Raw genomic sequence first — 20227 nt, 5'->3', positions numbered from 1 at the left:
TTGATACAAAGATGTTTATCAATTCCATTTTACATTGGTTTTGGTTCTCAGCGAAGTAAATCTGACATGACCCTATTAATTACCTCAGTAAAGGCAACGCAGCCAAGATCCCCTGTAGCCATTGCCTGACGCTTCAGGGTTCAGGTTTCAGGCCTTCACAGATGGCTGGCACTTAATGTCCGTCGGTCAGCTGTGATTGCCCCATGCCTACCTGCTGCTGCTTCTCCGTAGCTGACGCTCTCATTTGGAGCCCTAACCCCCAGAGCAAGGCTCTCAAGCTGTGTTCCGTGCTCATTTTGCCTGAGGACTGAAACCCAGAGACTCCCAGCACTGAAGAATAAAGTGCCACACCTTGAGCGAAGAACCGAGTGCCCTGGTAGTTTCTTACCTTCTGTGGTGGCACGGTGGGAGGAAGGTCTGGCTTGCCATTACTGGTGACTGCTGACACTAGTGCCGCCTCACTGGAATGCAAGTCAAGGCCTTGAGGAAGCCAGGTAAGTGGTGCTTCCATCCCGGGATCTCAGATGCATGTGCAGCACTAACTGGTGTTTCAGAAGGCCTAGTGGAGAGAGAAGAGAGATTCCTTACAGGTGTATGGTAAAAGAGAAGTGAAATCTCTTTTAAAAAAATAAAATGTAAAACTATGAAGTCTTAAATCAATAACTATTTTAAAACAAAATATTAGAAAATAACATATGAAATGTCCAAGTCTAGAAAGTATTTACTTCTTTATTAACACAGGGTAACACCATTAAACAATGCAGCAAAACAAGTTATGTCACTCCCTGCCTCCCATTAGATGGTAGTGGGGCAAAACACTGAAACTAGAAATTGGATCTTGGCAGCCAAATAGGGGTGATAAACATGTATCCTTCCTTAACTGTGCAACAGAGAGTAATATATAACCAGCAGAGTTGGTTGAAACACAAGCTGTAACTATCACAAAAATATTTCCCTTAAAATCTAAAATATTGCTGAAAAGCTCCTTGAAATTATAATTTCAACATTTTCTATGGGCTATACTGACAGATTACCCAAATATTATTTGCATAAGTAGCCACCATACCTCAGTGGTTTTGTACTATATAAAAACCAGTATATGAGTAGGAGAAGTGTCTGTGCCTTTGCAAATTGTTTTGCTCTGTTGCCCATGTTTTCCTTCTTTCTTATGGATTTTTTTAATCCTCATGTCCTTCCATAGGCTTTCTTCTATACTTTCTTCTGGTTTTATCTCCTTGCTCCTTTATTCTGTCTGTCCCTCCCTTCTCTCCTTTTTATCCTTCACATAATAAAGAACAGCAGACATTGCAAAATAATGCTAAGGTAAATGAGAAAAACTATGCTATCTGAGGAGTGGAGCAAAACTTTGCTCTTTCAGACTTGGGTAGGAATACTGTGACGTTAACATTGTTGCAGTCAATGCAGTCACACAGGTTCTGAGATTACCCTGTGGTTCATACAATGCACAAAGTTCGGGTTCTGTATCATAGAAGCATATTAGTTTGGATGACAAACGTATTTTTGGTAGGAGGTTTTAATCTAATTCTAGTCTTTTGGAAAATTCAAGTCCTCTGGTGAAACCATCTCCCTTGTTTTATGGAAAAAATATCTGCATTTTCCCAATGAGAGAAAGACCTGAGGCCTTGCCCAGAAAGTCACAAAAGTTTGTGGGGAAAGTAGCAGGAGAATCCTTATGGTTAAAACACATTTAATTTATGTCCATATTTAAACCCTGAATTTGTACCTCAAATTAGAGGCCAATGATTGGTACATCTGATCAGAGATTCTGCTCTATGTTCTTTGTTAACCCTTTCTTGGATTTCCACTCTTCCAAGTCTCTTAATCTGTTTAATCTCTGTTAATCTGAAACGCCTGCCACAGAAATCAGTGAATTTCAATGGCATTTACAAGCATTTTGAGCCAAGCACATGTTTCTGTGCCAGTATGTGCCTAGAACTCTGGCACTAAAATAATCCAGAATTGAAGTAGACACTTGAGTTTCAGAAAAGCTGTATGGCATTATTTTTATTTTTGTGGGATCTAATATTCAATTTTGATATCGTTGCAAGAAGCTACAATTCACCAGCTAATGCACTCAAATCAGTATAATGCATTGTTTGAAACATGCTAAATCTTTCTGAAAGCATCTGTTATAACTGGGGGAAAAGTACTGACTGAGGCTTCTACTACTTGATGATATTTTTAAACCGTAAGGATGGATCTTTTCTCTGTTGTTTAGCACTACTGAAGGTTTGGAAAAGTAGCATATATGTCATGTGTTTTCCTTTGCATCATGATCGGTCCCTCAATGATCCTCTGATTTTCGCTGAAAATATTAATAAAACAAAAGTTAACAATGACTTGAGACGTTTCTTTTCAAAGGATCTCACATTTCTAGATATGAATAACCTAAATTTCTGCTATGGTCTGTCTCACACATTCCGTTTGTTTGTTTTTAAATAGACGTGTCAAAGCTGAAGAACCCATAAATATTTTCAGCTTGTTTTTCCTCAGGGCCACATTTTCACCTCAGACTTTACATCAAACTGCCACCAAAGCCAAGGGGAAGTTCTACAGAGTATGTGGTGAATATGGCAGTTACCTCTGAGTTAGTTTTACATGCCTTCTCCCTGCTGCTGTCATTTGCATGTGCTGACTTTTCCTGTGCAAATGTAATCTGAGAAACACTCTGCAATTTGATTTCTTTCACATGCTTAAAAGAAAAGTAGAATAAATGGAACGGAAGGATTTGAAAGATCAGTAGCTGTGATAACTCCAGCAATTGCACTGGAGACAGTAACAAGCATTGCAGAATGAACTTCAGTAGGAAGCCAAAATCTGTCTTTTGATTTATTTAATTTTTTTGTTTTGTTACAGAGGTGGTATACACTAACAGCAGGCTAGTGTTAGGCATTAAATGCATATTTACTATGATTAATTAACATTAATTTCTCTGGATACCACATGTGCAAGCTCAGTATTTCATAAAATGTCTCATCTTTACTTTGCTTCATCATTTTAGTGAAAAAAGAAGCCTGTGTTTTTAAAGACAATATAAATTAACATATTTACCTAGCTTTCTCTGCTTTAAATGCATGTCTGCTGTATTTTTCCAGAAGAGTATTAAAAAGCAACAAAGTGATAAACCCAATAAGAAAACTGTAGTGTATTCTTAGAGCATTCAGTCTCCCAAGATGTCCTGATAGCCTTTGGAACTGTGCTTTTCAAAGGTAAGATCCACAGCTTTTGTGGACTCAGATCTTTTCAAAAAAATAGATTTTGAAAGGGATGGACTGTGAATAACTATAGCTGCCTGTACATTGTGTGAAAAATGACAGGCAAATCGGTAAAATAAAAAATGAAGGTACTAATTTACAGTGCACATGGCAAAATCCACAACTTCATTTTGTAGCAGAAGCCATATGTAAGCATTTAATAAAAAAAGGAAGGTGCCTGCTGGTCCTGCCCTGCAGGTATCGTGGAAGAAAACAATTGAGGAAGTAGCTGATTTCTCCTCTTCTTCAGGGCTGCTTTCTTTGCCATGGGCTCTAGCTAAAGCAGAATCAGTAGCTGCATGACAGCTGTGAAAACACCTCTTCAACCGTCTATTCTGATTGAATACACCTCTTCAATCAATCTATTTCTTTCCCTGTCAGAAAAATTACAAGGACATGACCTCACTGCTGCAGGATAAACCATTTTCACTAATTACAAGTTCCTGTTATTAGCTTCCCATGCATGGTTTTTAACTTTTCCAGAATCTCAGATGACCTCAGTTCTGTGTTTACCATCACATCCGCACACCTGCCTGCAAAAACCCAAAATGAAGAGTCAAGGCTGTATTTTCCTTCAAAAAGAAGAAAACATGCAAATCAGTATTTCTGTGACAACAGTCACAGACCTGCTAGGCTTAATCCTATTCCTGCTATATCCAGAAACCTGCTATTGACTTCAGTGTGAGTTGGCATGAGTGCTTAACTATGAATAAATATGAAAGGCAGTTGTCGGTGATTTTCAGCATGAAAATTATTTTGTAGACATTGTAAACAGAAGTAGCAAGTGGCAAATAGTCATTCAGAAAACTCCACAATTGAAAGGTACTAATGAAACACTTTACTTGCTACAGAACTAGTTTTCAAACAGTTCTTGAAGATCTACAGAGTTCAGGGAAGCTTTTAGTACTTTTATTTATAAAACTTTTAGTACTTTTATTTATAAAACTTGCTGTTCATTATAATTTAAAGCTGTGAACACAAAGGGAATATTTAACCATATGCACTGTCATAAGACACTACAATCCATGGTTTATGTTGCTCTACAATGCTCCAGTATCTTTGGGAAAACAATAACAATAATGGTATTTATGCAAACCTATGTGTCAGTTGTATAAACAGTTACCCACATTCAACTTCAGTTGGATGCATGTACAGGTCTCAGCAAGTAAGTGTCTTTGAGGAAGTAGGAGAATTATTTTATCATCTCTGAAGATGCTTCACAGTTATTCCAGAACATGGTTCTCACATATGAAGTTACTTCATGCATTGGCAATTTGGAATTTTTAAATAGCTTATTGTTTCATTTATTAAATAGAAGATGCAGCAATCCTGGCTAAGTCATGAATACTAGCTAAATATTTCAGTAAACAATAGGATGAGATAAAAAGTTACTAGATGTCACTCTTATTACAGAACATTTAAAATTATTTTTTACGTTCTTTTCTCCTAAAAGGATTTTGATCTATGAACTATATAAAAATCAGATTTTGCACACATTTGAAGTTAGAGGTCCAGTAAAATGAATAAAGTTATAGGCAGTGGTGAGTTTGAGAGATTCAGCTGTAAATAGGTATTTGGAAAGAATCAGTAAGCACAACTGACAATTACTTCATATTCTAGAACTATAGCCCTTCTCCTTTTGTGGATTCTAATTTACATTCCACTGGCAATGGGCAAGACTTTGATCTTTACATTTAAGTCCTGCTCACTGTCATGAACACTCCATGTCCTCGGGACAAGTTTTAATTCTTGAAAAGAAAGAGTTCTGAAGACATAAATTAATTTCTTAGCTTTCTTCTTATAATATCCATTAAGGTATTGTACTTTCACAAACTGCAAATGCAGACTAAATGCTATATTTAGAATATATTTCTTTAAAGTGTGAGAATAGTTTCCAGACACTTTGGATTGGTTTTGCTTTTGCTTGTCCTCACCGCAGCATCTCCTCTGTTTCAACTGCGTCCTTATCTGGGTACCCAGATCCCTTGAGATATCATCAGTTATGTCAGTTCAATATCAGGACTTCTCATAAAAAAAAAAAATAAATCAACTTAAGTAATGTGTTGTGGTTACATACAGGAGCTTGTTTCTAGTGTTTGTGAGATATCGTTAGCTCTGCCTCAGGAAAAATGCCCACGAGCAGTCGACCTCAAGAGCTCCTACAGTGTAAGGAGGCAGGGGCTTCCAGTATCTCCACCAGAAGTTGCTCAGCTGGTGGTACCAGGTGGGCTTCGGGCCAGGGCTGAGGGTGTGAGGATGTGCCGCAGCCGAGGGCTGCTCTGCCCGCCCGAGCGTGGCGGGGGGAGGCAGGGAATCGGGTGCTGTGAGCTGCCTGCTGGGCTTGCTAGGGAGTGTTTTCACCCATAGGCTTTGACTCACAGGAAGAGAATATTTTTCCCACGCTATCTTCTCAGCATGCCTCCCTGTTATTTGGTCCTAGCATAGGAAAAATATTTACCCTATGAAAGCACATGTGATACTTAAAATGGCAAGTATATATTTTATAAGGAACATTTGGGAATCAGTCCTTCCTTTAGCTACATGCCAAAACGTGGGGGCAGTAATCAGAGTTCCCCCTGTGCCTTTAATTGAAACCAGAAATGTGGCTGCAATGTAACTTTCACATCTGGAGTCTGGGCTTCTCCCAGGGCTGTATTTGGATCCAGGGATTTTCTTCAGACCATTAGAGGGAAATGAGTCAGTCACAAAATCAGTATGAGAAATTCAGTGATACTTTAAGGTTTTTCCCTGTCTTTAGGAACACTGGTTTCTATATCAGGCTATAGAGCTTGGTGTTATTACACAAATGTTAATATTTTAAAGCAGCAGAAATGTCTGTCTCATGATGACTTTAAAATGAGACGTATTAGCCGTTTTGAAGTTTACTTATGTATTCTGTGAAACTTATTTTCTGCTGATTACAATACAGACAAGATGGACACTCACTTTCTTCTCCGAAAACAAAGGTAATTATTTGCTTCATCTCCTGGCTTGGTAGCTTGTCTAATGTTGCAGCAACACAGATCACAATCCATTGAACTTGGAGCACAGAGGAAACACCTGACTGTGTTTCCCTGTTTCTTAAAACACTTCATAAAGAAAAGGAAGTAGAAAGGTGAGGAAATACCACATTATATGGGGAGAAAGTCTTTCTTGTAAGCAAGGTCTAGATTTTTAGTTTCTCCTAAGCAGTCATATAGGACAGTCACTGGGATGAGTTACAACACTGAATTTGGATTTTCTAAAATGTTTGGAGTGTTAAAATAATAATTGATTGCTATGACTTGTATAATTTTACCATAGGCACTTTATTCCCTTGTGCTTAGCTTTGTAAGCACTGCAATTCCGCTAGGTAGTTCAGTAAGTGCTGTGGTGTGCTGTGGTATTTCCCTGCCACCAAAAGTATGCTGTGATTTACAGAAAAGTTTTGAGTATACTTCTCTTAGAAACAGCCCCAAACAGAGCTATGTCTGGCAGCAGGGTTCCTGACACTCGAACTGGGCTTGCACAGCACACAATGGCAATTAATGCTTTGGGAAAAAAAAAAAAATGGTAAGACTACTCTTAAGGGCTCTGGGGTACAGAGAGATCAGAATTAGGGATGACTTGTCAGAAAGAAGGGTGGAAGTTTGGGGGAACAAGCAGAAAAGTTAATGCCTGACAAAGCATATTCCTTTTGAGAGCTAAAGTGGAATTTGAGATTGATGAATTTAGTAATTCCTTGGGTACCAGTAAATTATTGTAAAGTCTACTGTCCAGCATCATGTCTCATCCTGGTCTACAGAGAGGATAACAACCTTTTCATCAGTTACTGCCTTTGCTCAAGTATCAAAGATCTGTGCTGTGAGAGAGCGTAGAATCTTACTGGGAAAAAAGGTATTATGCTGTAGTGTAAGTAAAGCCGGTATCTACATAAGGGTGGTAATGATTTAGGATTGAATGTTCACCTATACATTGGATTTCTTGGACCTCGACTCCTTGGCTTTTCAATTTTCCTTTTATAGAGTTATATTCCTTATGCAGTTTGATCTGATTCATATTTTAATTACATTTGTGTTGCTGCTGCAGATTTAGAAATCCCATCCCTACTGTGCATTTTACCTAGTATGCAGGTTACACATAATATGGTCTCTAAATTATTCTTGTGTAATGACACAGTTATCCCCAGGTAGGTTAGCAAATATATTTACTGTGTCTGCTGTGTTAATGACAGGACCAAATTTCTGGAAAGGGGCAAGTGAGGCATCCTGAAATTCCAGTTGATGGGTTAGTCTCTGACTGGGGAGATGCAGGAAAACATCTCACTCTTCACAAGGACACATCTTTTCCAAGATGTCCTCTACCTAAGTCAACAATTGGCAGTTTTCTATTATGTACGACTCACTACCATTTAGAAATTTGTAAACATATTCCTCTGTCTCCTCTAGTTACTTATATCTTGTGGTCTCCAAAGCAGCAATACTCAAACAAATTAATGCTTTGAAGGTGCATGCACTCTGAACATGTTTAAGTTAACAATGAAGCAGCCAAAGAGAGCTTACTTACTTGTAGAGGATTTAATAAGACTAATAAATACTTACCTTGACTTCTTAAAATATTAACTTGCATATTGATATGGACTTGATCATTTTTTTCAGAGTACTGTAGAAGCCTCCTTAAAATTCTTGGAAAGAGACAAATCACCAGGGCTTTGATTCTGTTGCTACACACAGCACTTGAAGTAGAAAAACTAAAGTGCCGATATTGCACTTCAGATTAATAAAACAAAATGATAGGATTTAGTTATTTTCCCTGTGTTTGTCTGCTGACAGGCACAACAGTTGAATCCACAATGAGCTGCTACTGATAGGGTGAGGGGTACTAACCTGTCTTGCCAGAAGCTGATTGTGTTTTGCCTGTGGGTAAAAGTAACAGTTCTTGCCTTGCTGCATGCAGAGGCCTGCTGCCTGGCGAGGGGCAAAAGGCAGCGATTTCTGAATCCCACAAGATTAGGGCTGGGTGGGAATTACAAGCCTCCGCCTTACATAAAGGCAAGACAAAAGTTAACAGCTGCTTCTGTTGAGGCAATGACTCCTGAAAGTGCTGCAGTCATTCTCGTGCTGGAGAAAGTTAGATCCAGTCAGTGGTATCATCTGACTGCTGCAAAACAATTTTTAAAAAAAGTTCTCACTCAACATGCAGCAGTTCACCTAACAAAGTTATATTTATGATTAAAAACAAAAAGGTGACCTTATAATATAATACCATATTCTGTCCTACTCTGAGCAAAGGACTCTGCTTATAATAAGAAAAAAAGTATTTCATGTTGCTTCTAGTTTTTGTGTCATATGCATAAGATAAGATTATAAACCACTTTTAGCTACTGTTAACAAAGAGTATTGCTTAATTCTTATAAATGGCTATGTTAATATTAGGAGGTTTTACTGTATGATTAATTCATTGTGCTGTATTTCATGACACTGTCAAGGAAATGTTTTAGCAGAGGAAAATACTCAGAAGCAACTCTTACAAATAAGCATACAGGAAGGCATTTTGGCTGTAAGACAAGTATAGATGTAAATATACAGTGAAATGTTTGCACAGAGCATTTTGAGCACTGTTAAGTTAGTCTGCTGCTGTGACTTTACTATGTAAAGTCATCTTCATTTTTCAGAGTGGCACAGTGCCATGTTGCAGTCATCCAGACACTGAATAAATTGGTTGCTTGTAGCTTGATTTTACAGCAGATTATTTAATTTTAATTTTCAGTTTGATTCCCAAGGTAAATATGACAACAAATAATATGGCAGAGATGGAGAATTCACATTAAACACTGCTGCTCCCCTGGGATGAGCTCTCTGAGAGCGTGTTTGGAGAGGAATTGAAACCAGAAACCTTTCCAATGTTTCCTCATGTTTCTTATTTTTTTGTTATGGTCAAAAAATGTCTTTAACAATGAGAGGGCTGGTGTTCCTCATTTTTGAAACACATCTGCAAATGTCTGACTTAACCTGTGATGTCTGCCAGCATCTTTCTCCTACCTTTTTAATGTCCATTATACTGATGACATTCCTGCTGTAAACTCTACACTGGCGATTCATTATCTTTATCCTGTCAGACCTTTTAAACCACTGACCTACTATCGCTTGATTGAGACAGGTTGTCCTATAACACAATAGACTTTTTTTCTGAATTTGAGTTATATTACGTGCAAGATTCACTTAGGATACCAGATACAAACTTGATGCTTTAATAAAGGAAGACCTAGTATATGCATGGGGTTTTTTTCAATATTTGAATCCTCTGAAGTGTCATGGAATTACATTTTCCACTTTGTTCCTTTAAGCATGTGATTAAGGGGGTCTTGTCATTGCAGAGGTCAGGAAGGGTCTTGAAATGATCACTGCTTGAAAATTGTTATGCCTATTAAGTTGATATTGGTTTTTGAAGTGGTTTTATCAAAGGGACAGACCATTTGTTTCTGGGAAAGCAAGAACTTCGGGATACTTAGAAAACAGTTCTGCAGGAAGCTTTCTTCAGGAACTGTGTCATCATTATTTGGAATTTAAAGAGCTGTACATTAATGATACTGGGTTTGTACAACAGTATTACTACTATAAGCATCATGGATTTCCACTTTCTTGCAAATCAATCTGCTATTTATGAAAAATCAAACTATTACTTATGACAAAATCAATGATAATTTTGTCATAAATAGCAGTGGGCAGGAGCCCAAGATCACGTTCAGAGAAAGGGCCCAGGTTCCAGTCCCCAGCAGAACAGGAGGAGGCTGCATGTGGGTGTCCTGAAGCACAAAGAATGGCTGGCTGTATCACAAAATGAAGCTCCAGACGCTGTAGCTGCATGTCCAGCCGCTTTGTCGACTCAGGGACCTCCACATCCGTGACCATTTTGCCCCTGCACAAGTCCTGGCCCATCACCATCTTCTGGCACCTCTCCTTCCCGCTTGGCAGCTTCCAGAGACTTCAGGTTTTCCAGGTGTAACATAACAGTGTAACTTCCTTCACAGAACTGATTCTACCTGCCTGGATATTTTTCCTACCACATCAAATGTAATTTAATTAGAATACAAGATGCTAGCATGAAAGTGAACCCCCAAATAATGCCAGATTATTGTCTTCTAGAAACAGAGGAATAGCTTCACCAGTGGGAAAAGAAAAAAAAAAACACTGTCAAAACTATTGGTAATTGCTGAAGATCATTCACTTTGTTTGTTCTTAGTTTAGTGTAAGTGCAGTAAATATTTGTTGGTATCTAATTTAACCATTAATTCAGTCTTACATTCTTCAGAGAAAGAGAAACTTTTTTTTTTTTTTTCAAATAGCAGCACATATAAATGCATTTCAGAATTAATGTATTGCATTCACTGGGATGTTTTGAATATTTTATTATACGTTTTTTCACAGAAATATATTTCAGAAATATTTTTTTCTTCCAAAATGCTGGTATACTTGATTTAAAAAGTTTTAGTAGTGCTACTTTATATACTCAAGATTTATCTTGAAATTTAAGGCCCAAAGTCAGCAAAGCACGTGAGTATACATGTAAGATCCACTACAGCCATAAAAATTTTTATCCTTTGACAATGGTGTATATATATACTTATGTTACTATTTTTCTTAACAGTTTTTTTCAGTACACAGATCAGTCTAACTACAGAAGAGGTGGTTCTTTTCTGCTTTCCTTTGTTAGTAAAGCAATACAAGGTTATATAATGGCTCCCGAATAAAGATATTTTTACAGTGTTTATAAAGGAAAGTATTATGTATATTTATCTTTTAAGAGTGTGGTTCTTGCTTGAAATTTTTCACTGCCTCATTTGCTACACCACAGTATTCAGCAATAAAAATTAAAGCATTACTGATATCCGTGCGGTAGAAACAAATGAGTTTCTCTGTAAAAACTGAAATAAGAAATATAGAATGTTACGTAAACATTCTTCAGCCTCCCGTTCTTAGCACTGTGTTTATTGATTCTTAATAATCTTGATAGATGTCCCCTAGGAGCTGCCCTGACCCCATCAGTATGACAGAATACTTTAAAAGGTCCTTTTCTGCCAAGTATTTTTTTTCGGCAGCAGATCCGGCCAAAGTAGCTTCTGCCTCTTTCTCCTCTTAGCCGTGGCACTTGCGCTGGGTCGGCAGCACTCCTCTGCTGTGCCATTCTTTCCAGCTGTTTCAAAAGAAGCAGCTGATAAACTGTATCAGGGAATTAGTTATTTTTAACCCAGGTACAGTTGCTGTGTGACCCTAAAAGCCCTTTGGGTGTCTCAGGGGCTGGAATGAGCAGTGTGGTGAACAGGTTGATTAAAGCCATAGTGCCTCTGAAAGAAACAGTTATTGTAGTTTGTCTCCAGAGAGACAAATGTCCTCAGCTGCTTCCAGAGTCATCAAGAGCTCTCAAGGATTACCTTGTTAGAGTATTGTACCAGGATGAGAGGATCTGATTCAACGAGATACGATACAGCCATTAGAAAATGAAGCCTTCAAAGGAAGAACCTTTATCAGGTTAAGTTTTACTGAAAAAATGTAACAGACGGGGGACAATCATTAAAACGAAAAGTTAAGCCCTTTTTTTTTTTTAATGTGCTGTTTGAGAGATACCACCTCCAAAAGCATAAAAATCCCTTGGTGTTTCCAAGCAACTATGTCATCTGTGTGGTCAAATTCCCATGATGTTAGCTGTCACCAGTCAGCAGCTTTTACACGAGGCACTGACCTTTGGTCTTGGATGGCTTGCTGTTCCAGAATTGCAAGTACTAACTTTAGTCATACATTTCTCTATTACAAAAAGGATATCTTGGGCATCAAGTAAATTGAGATTTAAGTATCCATAAAAAAAAATCAGTTTCATTGTGTTGTCTCAGGTAGTTCTTAATAGCTGCTAATGAAGAATTAAAAAGGTTTTCTCATTAGAATACTGCACTCTACTCTTCCAGAAACCTCATTCATCAATGCGACCAAAGATATATCAGATAAAACAACTCCTCTGCCTTAATTACCGGAGTCCTAATTCAGCCAAGAACTTAACCATGTGCGCAACATTAATTACCTGAAGCACTGAAGTCAGTAGGGATTACATGCTTAAAATGGCACATGATCTTAAGTACTTTCCTGATCAAGGTCCTAGAAAAGCCATTATTTTAATGCACCTATGCTAAAACTGTCACATCACAGGAATTTAAAAGAGAAAATAAATGGTTTTAATTTCTTTTTTCATTCTTCTTGTTTTGTAGGGGCACACATTTGTTCCAGTGGTGATTTACAGCTACCAATAGTCTTCCACAGTGGTTACCTTATCTACTATTCTGGCATCTTCTGCTCTTGTTAGTAAACAGAAGAGAACTACTAAACACAAAGCCAAGGACTCTTAATCTCAAGAGAGAGTCTTTGTACAGTATGTTCTGTACAAAACTGAAAGACTTGAAGATCACAGGGGAATGTCCTTTCTCCTTACTGACTCAGAGTCACATTGCTGAGGAACATGACAAGGACTGCACAGAAAACAGTTCAAGAGCAGCATTGCCCATCTGCAAAGAAATCCATGAAAAAGATGCACAAGGAAATCTTCCACAAAGGAAAACAAGCAGAAGTAGAGTGTACCTGCACACATTAACTGAAAGCATCTGCAAACTAATCTTTCCTGAGGTAAATAGCTACTGAATAATAATAATAATAATAATAATAATAATAATAATAATAATAATAATAATAATAATAATAATAATAATAATAATAATAATAATAATAATAGCATTTAATTTTAAATATTTTAAAGCATTTTATGCAAGCCTTTAGATATAAGCCTTCAGAAACTTGTTTTGACTTCAAAGCTTGTGTTCTTACGTAGTCCTGTACAGTTTAAGTCCTCATTTCATCCTCTTCCATTCCTGCTGGATACAATTTTGCCACAATAAGTTATGTACTTTCATATCATCCCTTCCACTATATTTTCCTAAATTTTTGCTTTGTATTTACAAATTTTCACTGATCATTTTATTCATTCCTTTGAAATCCATGTATTTCTGTAGCATTTGTTTTTACATAGAGATACAGTTAGAGAAACTCTGCCTTTTACCTAATTATGTAAATTATGTAGTCACCTCATCAATTAACCTGAATCCATACTGCTAAGTACATTAGTCATTATCACACAAAAATTGAAATAGCTGTTTTCACCTGTTATGATGCTAACCCCCTGCCATACTATTTTTAACATTACTGTCTGTGTTTACCAGAAAGGTATTCTTAGGTCTCTGTTCAACTCAATTGAAAACAGGTACAGTGCATGCACAGTGGTTTGCTTGAGTGGAGATGAAAACCACGGTTTGTCTCTAAAAAGAACATGAAAAATGCAGCTCCATAACATTCAACACTTGGGCTTGCCTCAAAATCTGTGGAAAGCGTGAAGGAGCTGACTGGTATATATTGGGACTACAAATGGCAAATGACCAACTCTGTATACTCGATTCAAATTCTGTTACTTGACATTCAGCGTACCTTACTAACTGTGCTGGAGTTTTGTTAAATCTATGTGCAGATCTGCTATCACAGCTTTTCATCCATTACCTTTTTGTTAAAACTCTATGTTATCAATTTTTGATAGACCCCTTTTTACCTCTGCTGCACTTACACAGAAGAAATTAATCCCTTCAGATGGATCATTAAACATATAAAGAAAGGACTTTTAACTCAAGAATTAACCAGCAAAGCGCCCCTTCTACGGTGTCATGATTGCTGTATTCCTTTTCAAGTATAGAGTTGTTGTTGGGATTTTTAATGAAATAATTGTGTTTTTTCTTTAAAGAGCTGTATAAATATATGCAGCTGTCTATTATATAATTGTGATAGGCTAGTTCATCAGCTGGGACAAAAGCTTGGTAAAGCCAAGGATATTATGATCATGTACCCCAGGAGTTACTGAAGTTCATGGTTATTGTCACTGCTATTTACAGTTATTCAAGTCATATTCATTGGAACTTTGTCCAAGTATAGTAGTCTGTTCTCATGCTGATTTGGGGTCAAGACCTAAGCATCTTTCCAATCCTGGTTCTCCATAGAAGGGTTTTGCTTGTTAAAAAATGGATTTTTCATTGCTTATGTACTTTATAGTGCCTTAACTATCAGCATCTAACATAAACTTCTTTCCAATTGGAACCTCCAAAACAGGGGGCCGCATCATAACCCCCGATGGATTAATGAACTCCTCATGAAAACAGTGACTTGTGCATGGAAGTCCAGGACATAGTGAATCCAGAATAACTGTTGATGAAATCTGAGATGCAATGTAGTGCATGCGATTGTTTTATTTGCTTCTGTGGGTGTATACTGAAATACAGAGAACATTGCTCAGAGTTAAGTAATGAACTGGATGGCGTTTGACTTACTGTACCAGTTTATAGACAGATGTAATTTATATTGTGTTCATATACATGGTAGAACAGTTGTTTAATTTAGATTTTTGCTTGGAAAAAAGCTCCAGAATATATTGCCTATCTTTTACATGGTATTTTCTTCATGTGTGCAAACTTTTCTTTTGAAAATACAAAAAGTAAAAGATGCAGCAGAAAATGCTAGTTTCTTCAGGGCATGAGAAAGAAAAGCCAGAGCACAGCAAGCCTCACAGGCAAATCGTATCGTGGCAGTACGGTACTATGCTGTGACCCTGTCTTTGTGGGAAGTTTGAGTTTTGAATGATCAGAGACTACAGACATGAAACAGCTTTACTGGCCTCAGCAATGTGAAATATGCATGTTTGGAAAGTGTTGCGTCTGTTTTGGTTAGGAACTACAGAAAGGATATGGAACCATGGGATCAAGGTAAATGAAGGTAAATCAAGGTAAATCTTCATGATACTCTAAAAGGGTGTTTTATTACAGAATCCATTCACAAAGGTTATCTACAGTGGCTAGATTTTCATCTGGAGGATATTTGGGTTTGCAGCATACATAGCCAAAATTCTTCTTTTTCTACAAATACAAAAAATATGGCTGTAATAATAAATGGACATAATACAGATATAACTGGCTTTTTCTGTTAGAAGAATATATTTTAAACTGAAAAGATGTCTTTCTACATTTTGCATCCATGGTAGGGTGGTTTTTTTTGGGGGGGGGATGTGTAATAACAGTAAGTTGGATTTGTTATACTTATTTCTTAGCAGCACTGTCTACTGCCATCTGACAACTTGGAGGTAAAGCACATCACTATATTTAAAACACATAACCACTGCTGCACATCAGCTAAGGGGCTTAATTATAGTGGTACTGGAGCTGGAGACATCAACATAAACTAAACCCCAAACACAGAAATGAGATGGTGTTTCTAACAACTGTACCATCTTGAAAAAAAATATGTTAGTTCAAGGACAGCAAAGTAATTTTTCTCTGTGTAAAAATGTTATTGTTATGATAAATTTTCAGAAATAACATTTTAATCAATATACCTTTTTTCTTTCCCAGTTTGAAAGGCTAAATCTTGCACTTCAGAGAACACTTGCAAAACACAGAATAAAAGAAACCAGGTACGTATGTGTAATGAGTTTGCAACTAACTTCACAGCAAAAATGTTTTGCAGACAGTTTATGAGGGCTGGGGTGGTAACTGGGAATCAGGACTCCTGGAATCTGTTTTCAATTATCTTGTCAAATTAATGTATAACATTTCATGTAAGTAAGTTAATACTGATTTAGTTTATTTTAAAATAGTCACAAATATTTAACTCGCAAATTTGACTTAATGGGCAAATTTAGCCATTTGTTCAGGGAAACAGGCAAGGACTTTTCTTAAAATGAGCAAGGGTTTTGGAGGAACTTAGAGACTACTCAGGCCCAGATGGAAAGGTAGATATAATTGTATATGGATCCAGCTCAGTGTTTCTAAGGTCCCAGGAAAATAATTTTAAATGCAAACAATTAGTATTATACAAAATAGTTTGGCTTCTGATACAGTGAACAATCACACGCTACGGATATTGACACACATGTTTTCACTGGGCTCACTGGGTTCTGGTTTCTGTTTCTGAGCATCTCAGCTTGACTTTCAGCAGTCCTTAGTACTTATCCAGTATTAATTGTTTGAGCCTTGTCGGGAGTGAGAATTTCTTAGCAACTCATTATACACTGAGGATTGAATTTATTGAATGCATCTGAAAATATAAGCCCCTCAGTTTAAACCTCCTTTCAAAAGCGGAGAAAAATAATGAAGTTGGAAACTACACTGTTGTTTACCTTGATAAGAATAGATAATTACAATGTATCTTTTAAATTATTCTCGATATTTTCAAAGCACTTTATATGCATTGACCGAATCAAAGACATCTGGTCAGATGTGCATTGCAATTGCTGACTGGCTTATCGATACGAACATTTTCCCTATCTTTAATTATGTGTTGCTTCCTGGAGTATTAGTTTGAAACAAAAAATTATTATGCTATTCTGAATAATGTAATAATAGATGTAAAACAGCTCTAAATGTCTGTATTGCTTTTGCATATAAATATATCTAAGATATTTCACGTGAAGAAATTCAGAAAGCATGTATCAAAAATGTATTGCTTATATGGAGGTTAACTGAAGTTACGTGCCCTTCTCATCATTTTGGGTCTGACATTCAGGTTGATGTTTATTGACCTCGGGGAACTCAGAGGGCTGCAGTTTTGTGTCACAGAATTTGGACTACTACCAAGGAAGAAGTAATTTTAAAGTTAATACTTGTTATTGGTATTTCCTCCCAAAACAGAAACACTTCCTCACCTCTTTTGAATTTAATGCAATGCAATCCCAATGAATGCTTAAATATAAATTCCAATCATATTTTACAATATGTTTCGAAATATAGTTATGGTTTCAAGCAAAAAACCTGAACCAAGCAAAAAACAGGACTGTTGCAAACTAAGAGTTTTTAAATCAATGACAGTCTATAGCATTTGGCCTTAGTCCATAATCAGCTCAGAACTCAGACCACTAAAACTTCAATTTATCACAAGTGCACAGGATAATCTAAGATCCTACCAAGACCTTATTTTGAATTAATAAAAAACTACCTATTTGATCAGCAAAACTTGATCTGCACACATTAAAGACAGGGTTTACTTACTATTTTTACCATGCTAATCTTGATTTTTCAGAGGTTTTATTTATATTTTTATGATCTTTACAGAAAAACTGGGGACAGAGAAGATTTTGAAAAAATAATCAGTGATCATGCTAATGCAGCAGGTAATGTGAACTTGTTTAGCAATAGATATATATAAATATATAGATTATATATGCTATAGATATAAAATAATAAATGGTTATATAAATCAGCCTTGTTACAAAGAAATAATTTCCTACGTGTAACGGCTGCAGTGATGCTGACAACGCACAGCCTAAACTGTGATCTCTGCAACTGACAGTTCAGGGTGTCAAAATTTGAGCTAAAGAGATGAGTTTCTCAAGTCTGAGATGTCATAGAATCACCCACCCCTAAGATTCAACATCTAGAGGGACTTGTAACATACATTCAGTAATAAGGTACGGTTTCATACTCGTGAAAACCTGTTTGATCCTTTTAATCTTCTGAAGGACTGTAGTCTGTCAGAAGACAACTGCTGTAATTTGCAATACGGAACTCTCTGGCTACAGCTGTAATAGTAAATTAACATTTCCAGGAACGGAAACATGGTCTTCTGTACACTTAAACTGTTAAGCTGGTCCTGGCACACAGCTGGCCCATGACAAATAACACTTTTCCAAATGAATCCCAGTAACGGTTGGGGAGTTGAAACATTCCCAAGTCAGTCTGCAGGCAGCTATGCTGTTAAAACAAGTTTACTAGCAAAGATGTGAGCTGTTCAGTGCCAACTGGCCTCAGTGCCCTCGAATATTCCTAGGGTCATTTTATTTATTGGATCGGGCATAGTATTTATATCTGCACGTGTGCACGGATCCTATTTTATTTTTACTTTTTATCTGTATTTTAAGTTTATTTCTTTGTACCTCTTTGTATTTCTTTGTATCAAGCTAAGGGAATTGGGTTAAATCATGTGCCAAAGTGTGCATTCATTCTGTCTACATCTCTGCAAAGAACAGAGTCGTGGATCCTTCCAAACTACAACCTGTTGTCTCCCTGTTTTCCGGGCAACATAATTATGTCTTTGGTTACAGCAGGCCTCCCTCAGGTGTCAGTGCTGGATCAGGGAAGGATGTTGCTAATTTTATTTGGTCTAGCATGAAAAAAAGCGGAGGTTAGCCTGAGATTCAGCGTGATGAATGCAGCTCTGACTAAAATGTGGTTCTATGCAGGTGTTCCCGTGGAGTCTCTACGGGAATCTCTTGGTGAAGAGCTATTCAAAATATGCTATGAAGAGGATGAACACATCTTAGGGGTTATTGGAGGAACCCTTAAGGACTTCTTGAACAGTTTCACTACTCTGCTGAAGCAGAGTGGCCACAGCCAAGAAGCAGGAAAAAAGGACAGACTTGAAGACGCTTCCATATTATGCCTGGAGAAAGATCAGGACTTCTTAAACGTGTATTATTTCTTTCCTAACAAAATCACGAGTCTTATTCTATCTGGTATCATTAAAGCAGCAGCTCATATTTTGTACGAAACTGAGGTGGAAGTGATGCTCATGCCTCCTTGTTTCCATAATGACTGCACTGAGTTTGCTAATCAGCCTTATTTGCTGTATTCTATACAAGTCAAAAGTGCAAAACCTTCCTTATCTCCATGTAAACCACAGTCTTCACTTGTGATTCCCGCCTCCGTGTTCTGTAAGACTTTCCCGTTTCATTTTATGTTTGACAAGGATATGTCAGTTCTTCAAATTGGAAATGGGATAAGAAGACTTTTGACCAGGAGAGAATTTCAAGCTAAACCCAATTTTGAAGAGTACTTTGAAATTCTTACCCCCAAAGTAAGCTGCACTTTTAGTGGAATAATGACAATGCTAAATATGCAGTTTACTGTACGAGTCAGAAGATGGGATAATACTGATATGAAATCATCCATGGTAAGAGACTTTTTAAAACCGTTACTTCTGTGAGGAATTTGTTTTCTTCAGACAGAGTTAAAATAGCCACAAAACATGGTGCATTTTGCATTGCCTACCTCTCAACATCTAGTACAACTGAATAATGATGATTTACTGAAGGCACTCTAGTGTAGTTCAGATTCTGAAGCCAATATTCAGCCAAAACTCTGCTTCAGGACTTCTACACAAGTAAAATCTGACTGTTAATTTGATTTTATAAAAAAAAAAAATAAATTTGAAATATTGAGATGAGCTCAGTAAATTGAGATAAAGCCAATGTCGTGCCCAGCTGCTGAGAATAAGGGCATCTCCAACACAGAGACAGTAGCAGGGAAAGCTTTACTAAAGTGCTCCTCAATCATGTGGAAACAACAGCTCTAGTGTTTGAGGAAAGAAGTAGACATTTCCTTTGCTCATTCAGCCTTTAGTATCTTCAGTATTTTGGTATCTTTGATATTCTTATGTTTTCATAAGATGCAGTTGCCAAAGGTCCCACTTAGTTTCAGCTGGTGGGATTACGTACTATTTTTGCTGAAGCTGGGTCTATGACAGATGACCTTGGACAGTAAAAGACATTGAATATTCAATGACTGCTTTTATTCATCACTGGCCCCAGCTGAATTCCAGCTTATGTACAACTGAGGCACTCCAGGATGAATTACCAGTTCAGATTCAATACTCCAAGAACTTAAATGAAGACCAGTAATAAAGGTTTCACACAGTTATTAATGAAGTGGTAAAAAATGTAGCCCTGATTAGCTACTTCATCTCAGATCCGTTTCTGCACAAAGCAACAGTTTAATGATTACAAGGGGTAGTAGACTCTGCTTTGATTTGCATGTACTTACAGATGCAAATGTCTACGAGCAAGTAACAGGTTTTCTTCAAAAACTGGTCTTTCAAAGCAATGTTAAGTGGGGATCTGCAGCACCTTGC

At 37.2% G+C, this 20227-nt stretch overlaps 1 protein-coding gene across 3 annotated transcripts in view; it reads left to right on the top strand.

Annotated features, from left to right (window-relative positions):
• GUCY1A1 (guanylate cyclase 1 soluble subunit alpha 1) overlaps positions 1–20227 on the top strand; it is a 36647-nt gene that overhangs the window by 9092 nt on the left and 7328 nt on the right. For all 3 annotated transcript variants that reach the window (XM_042808264.1, XM_033007266.2, XM_033007267.2), the window contains exons 2-5: positions 12511–12922; positions 15736–15797; positions 17434–17492; positions 18561–19270. In XM_042808264.1, the coding sequence (XP_042664198.1) occupies positions 12674–12922; positions 15736–15797; positions 17434–17492; positions 18561–19270 (1080 nt within the window). In that variant the 5' untranslated portion in view covers positions 12511–12673. The remainder of the gene's footprint in view (positions 1–12510; positions 12923–15735; positions 15798–17433; positions 17493–18560; positions 19271–20227) is intronic.

The sequence above is a fragment of the Tyto alba genome, unplaced genomic scaffold, assembly GCF_018691265.1.
Source record: "Tyto alba isolate M040663 unplaced genomic scaffold, T.alba_DEE_v4.0 Super-Scaffold_6, whole genome shotgun sequence".
NCBI classification, from domain to species: Eukaryota; Metazoa; Chordata; class Aves; order Strigiformes; family Tytonidae; genus Tyto; species Tyto alba.
Note: the sequence above shows the minus strand (reverse complement) of the source record. Positions and strands in the feature narration are given on the sequence as shown.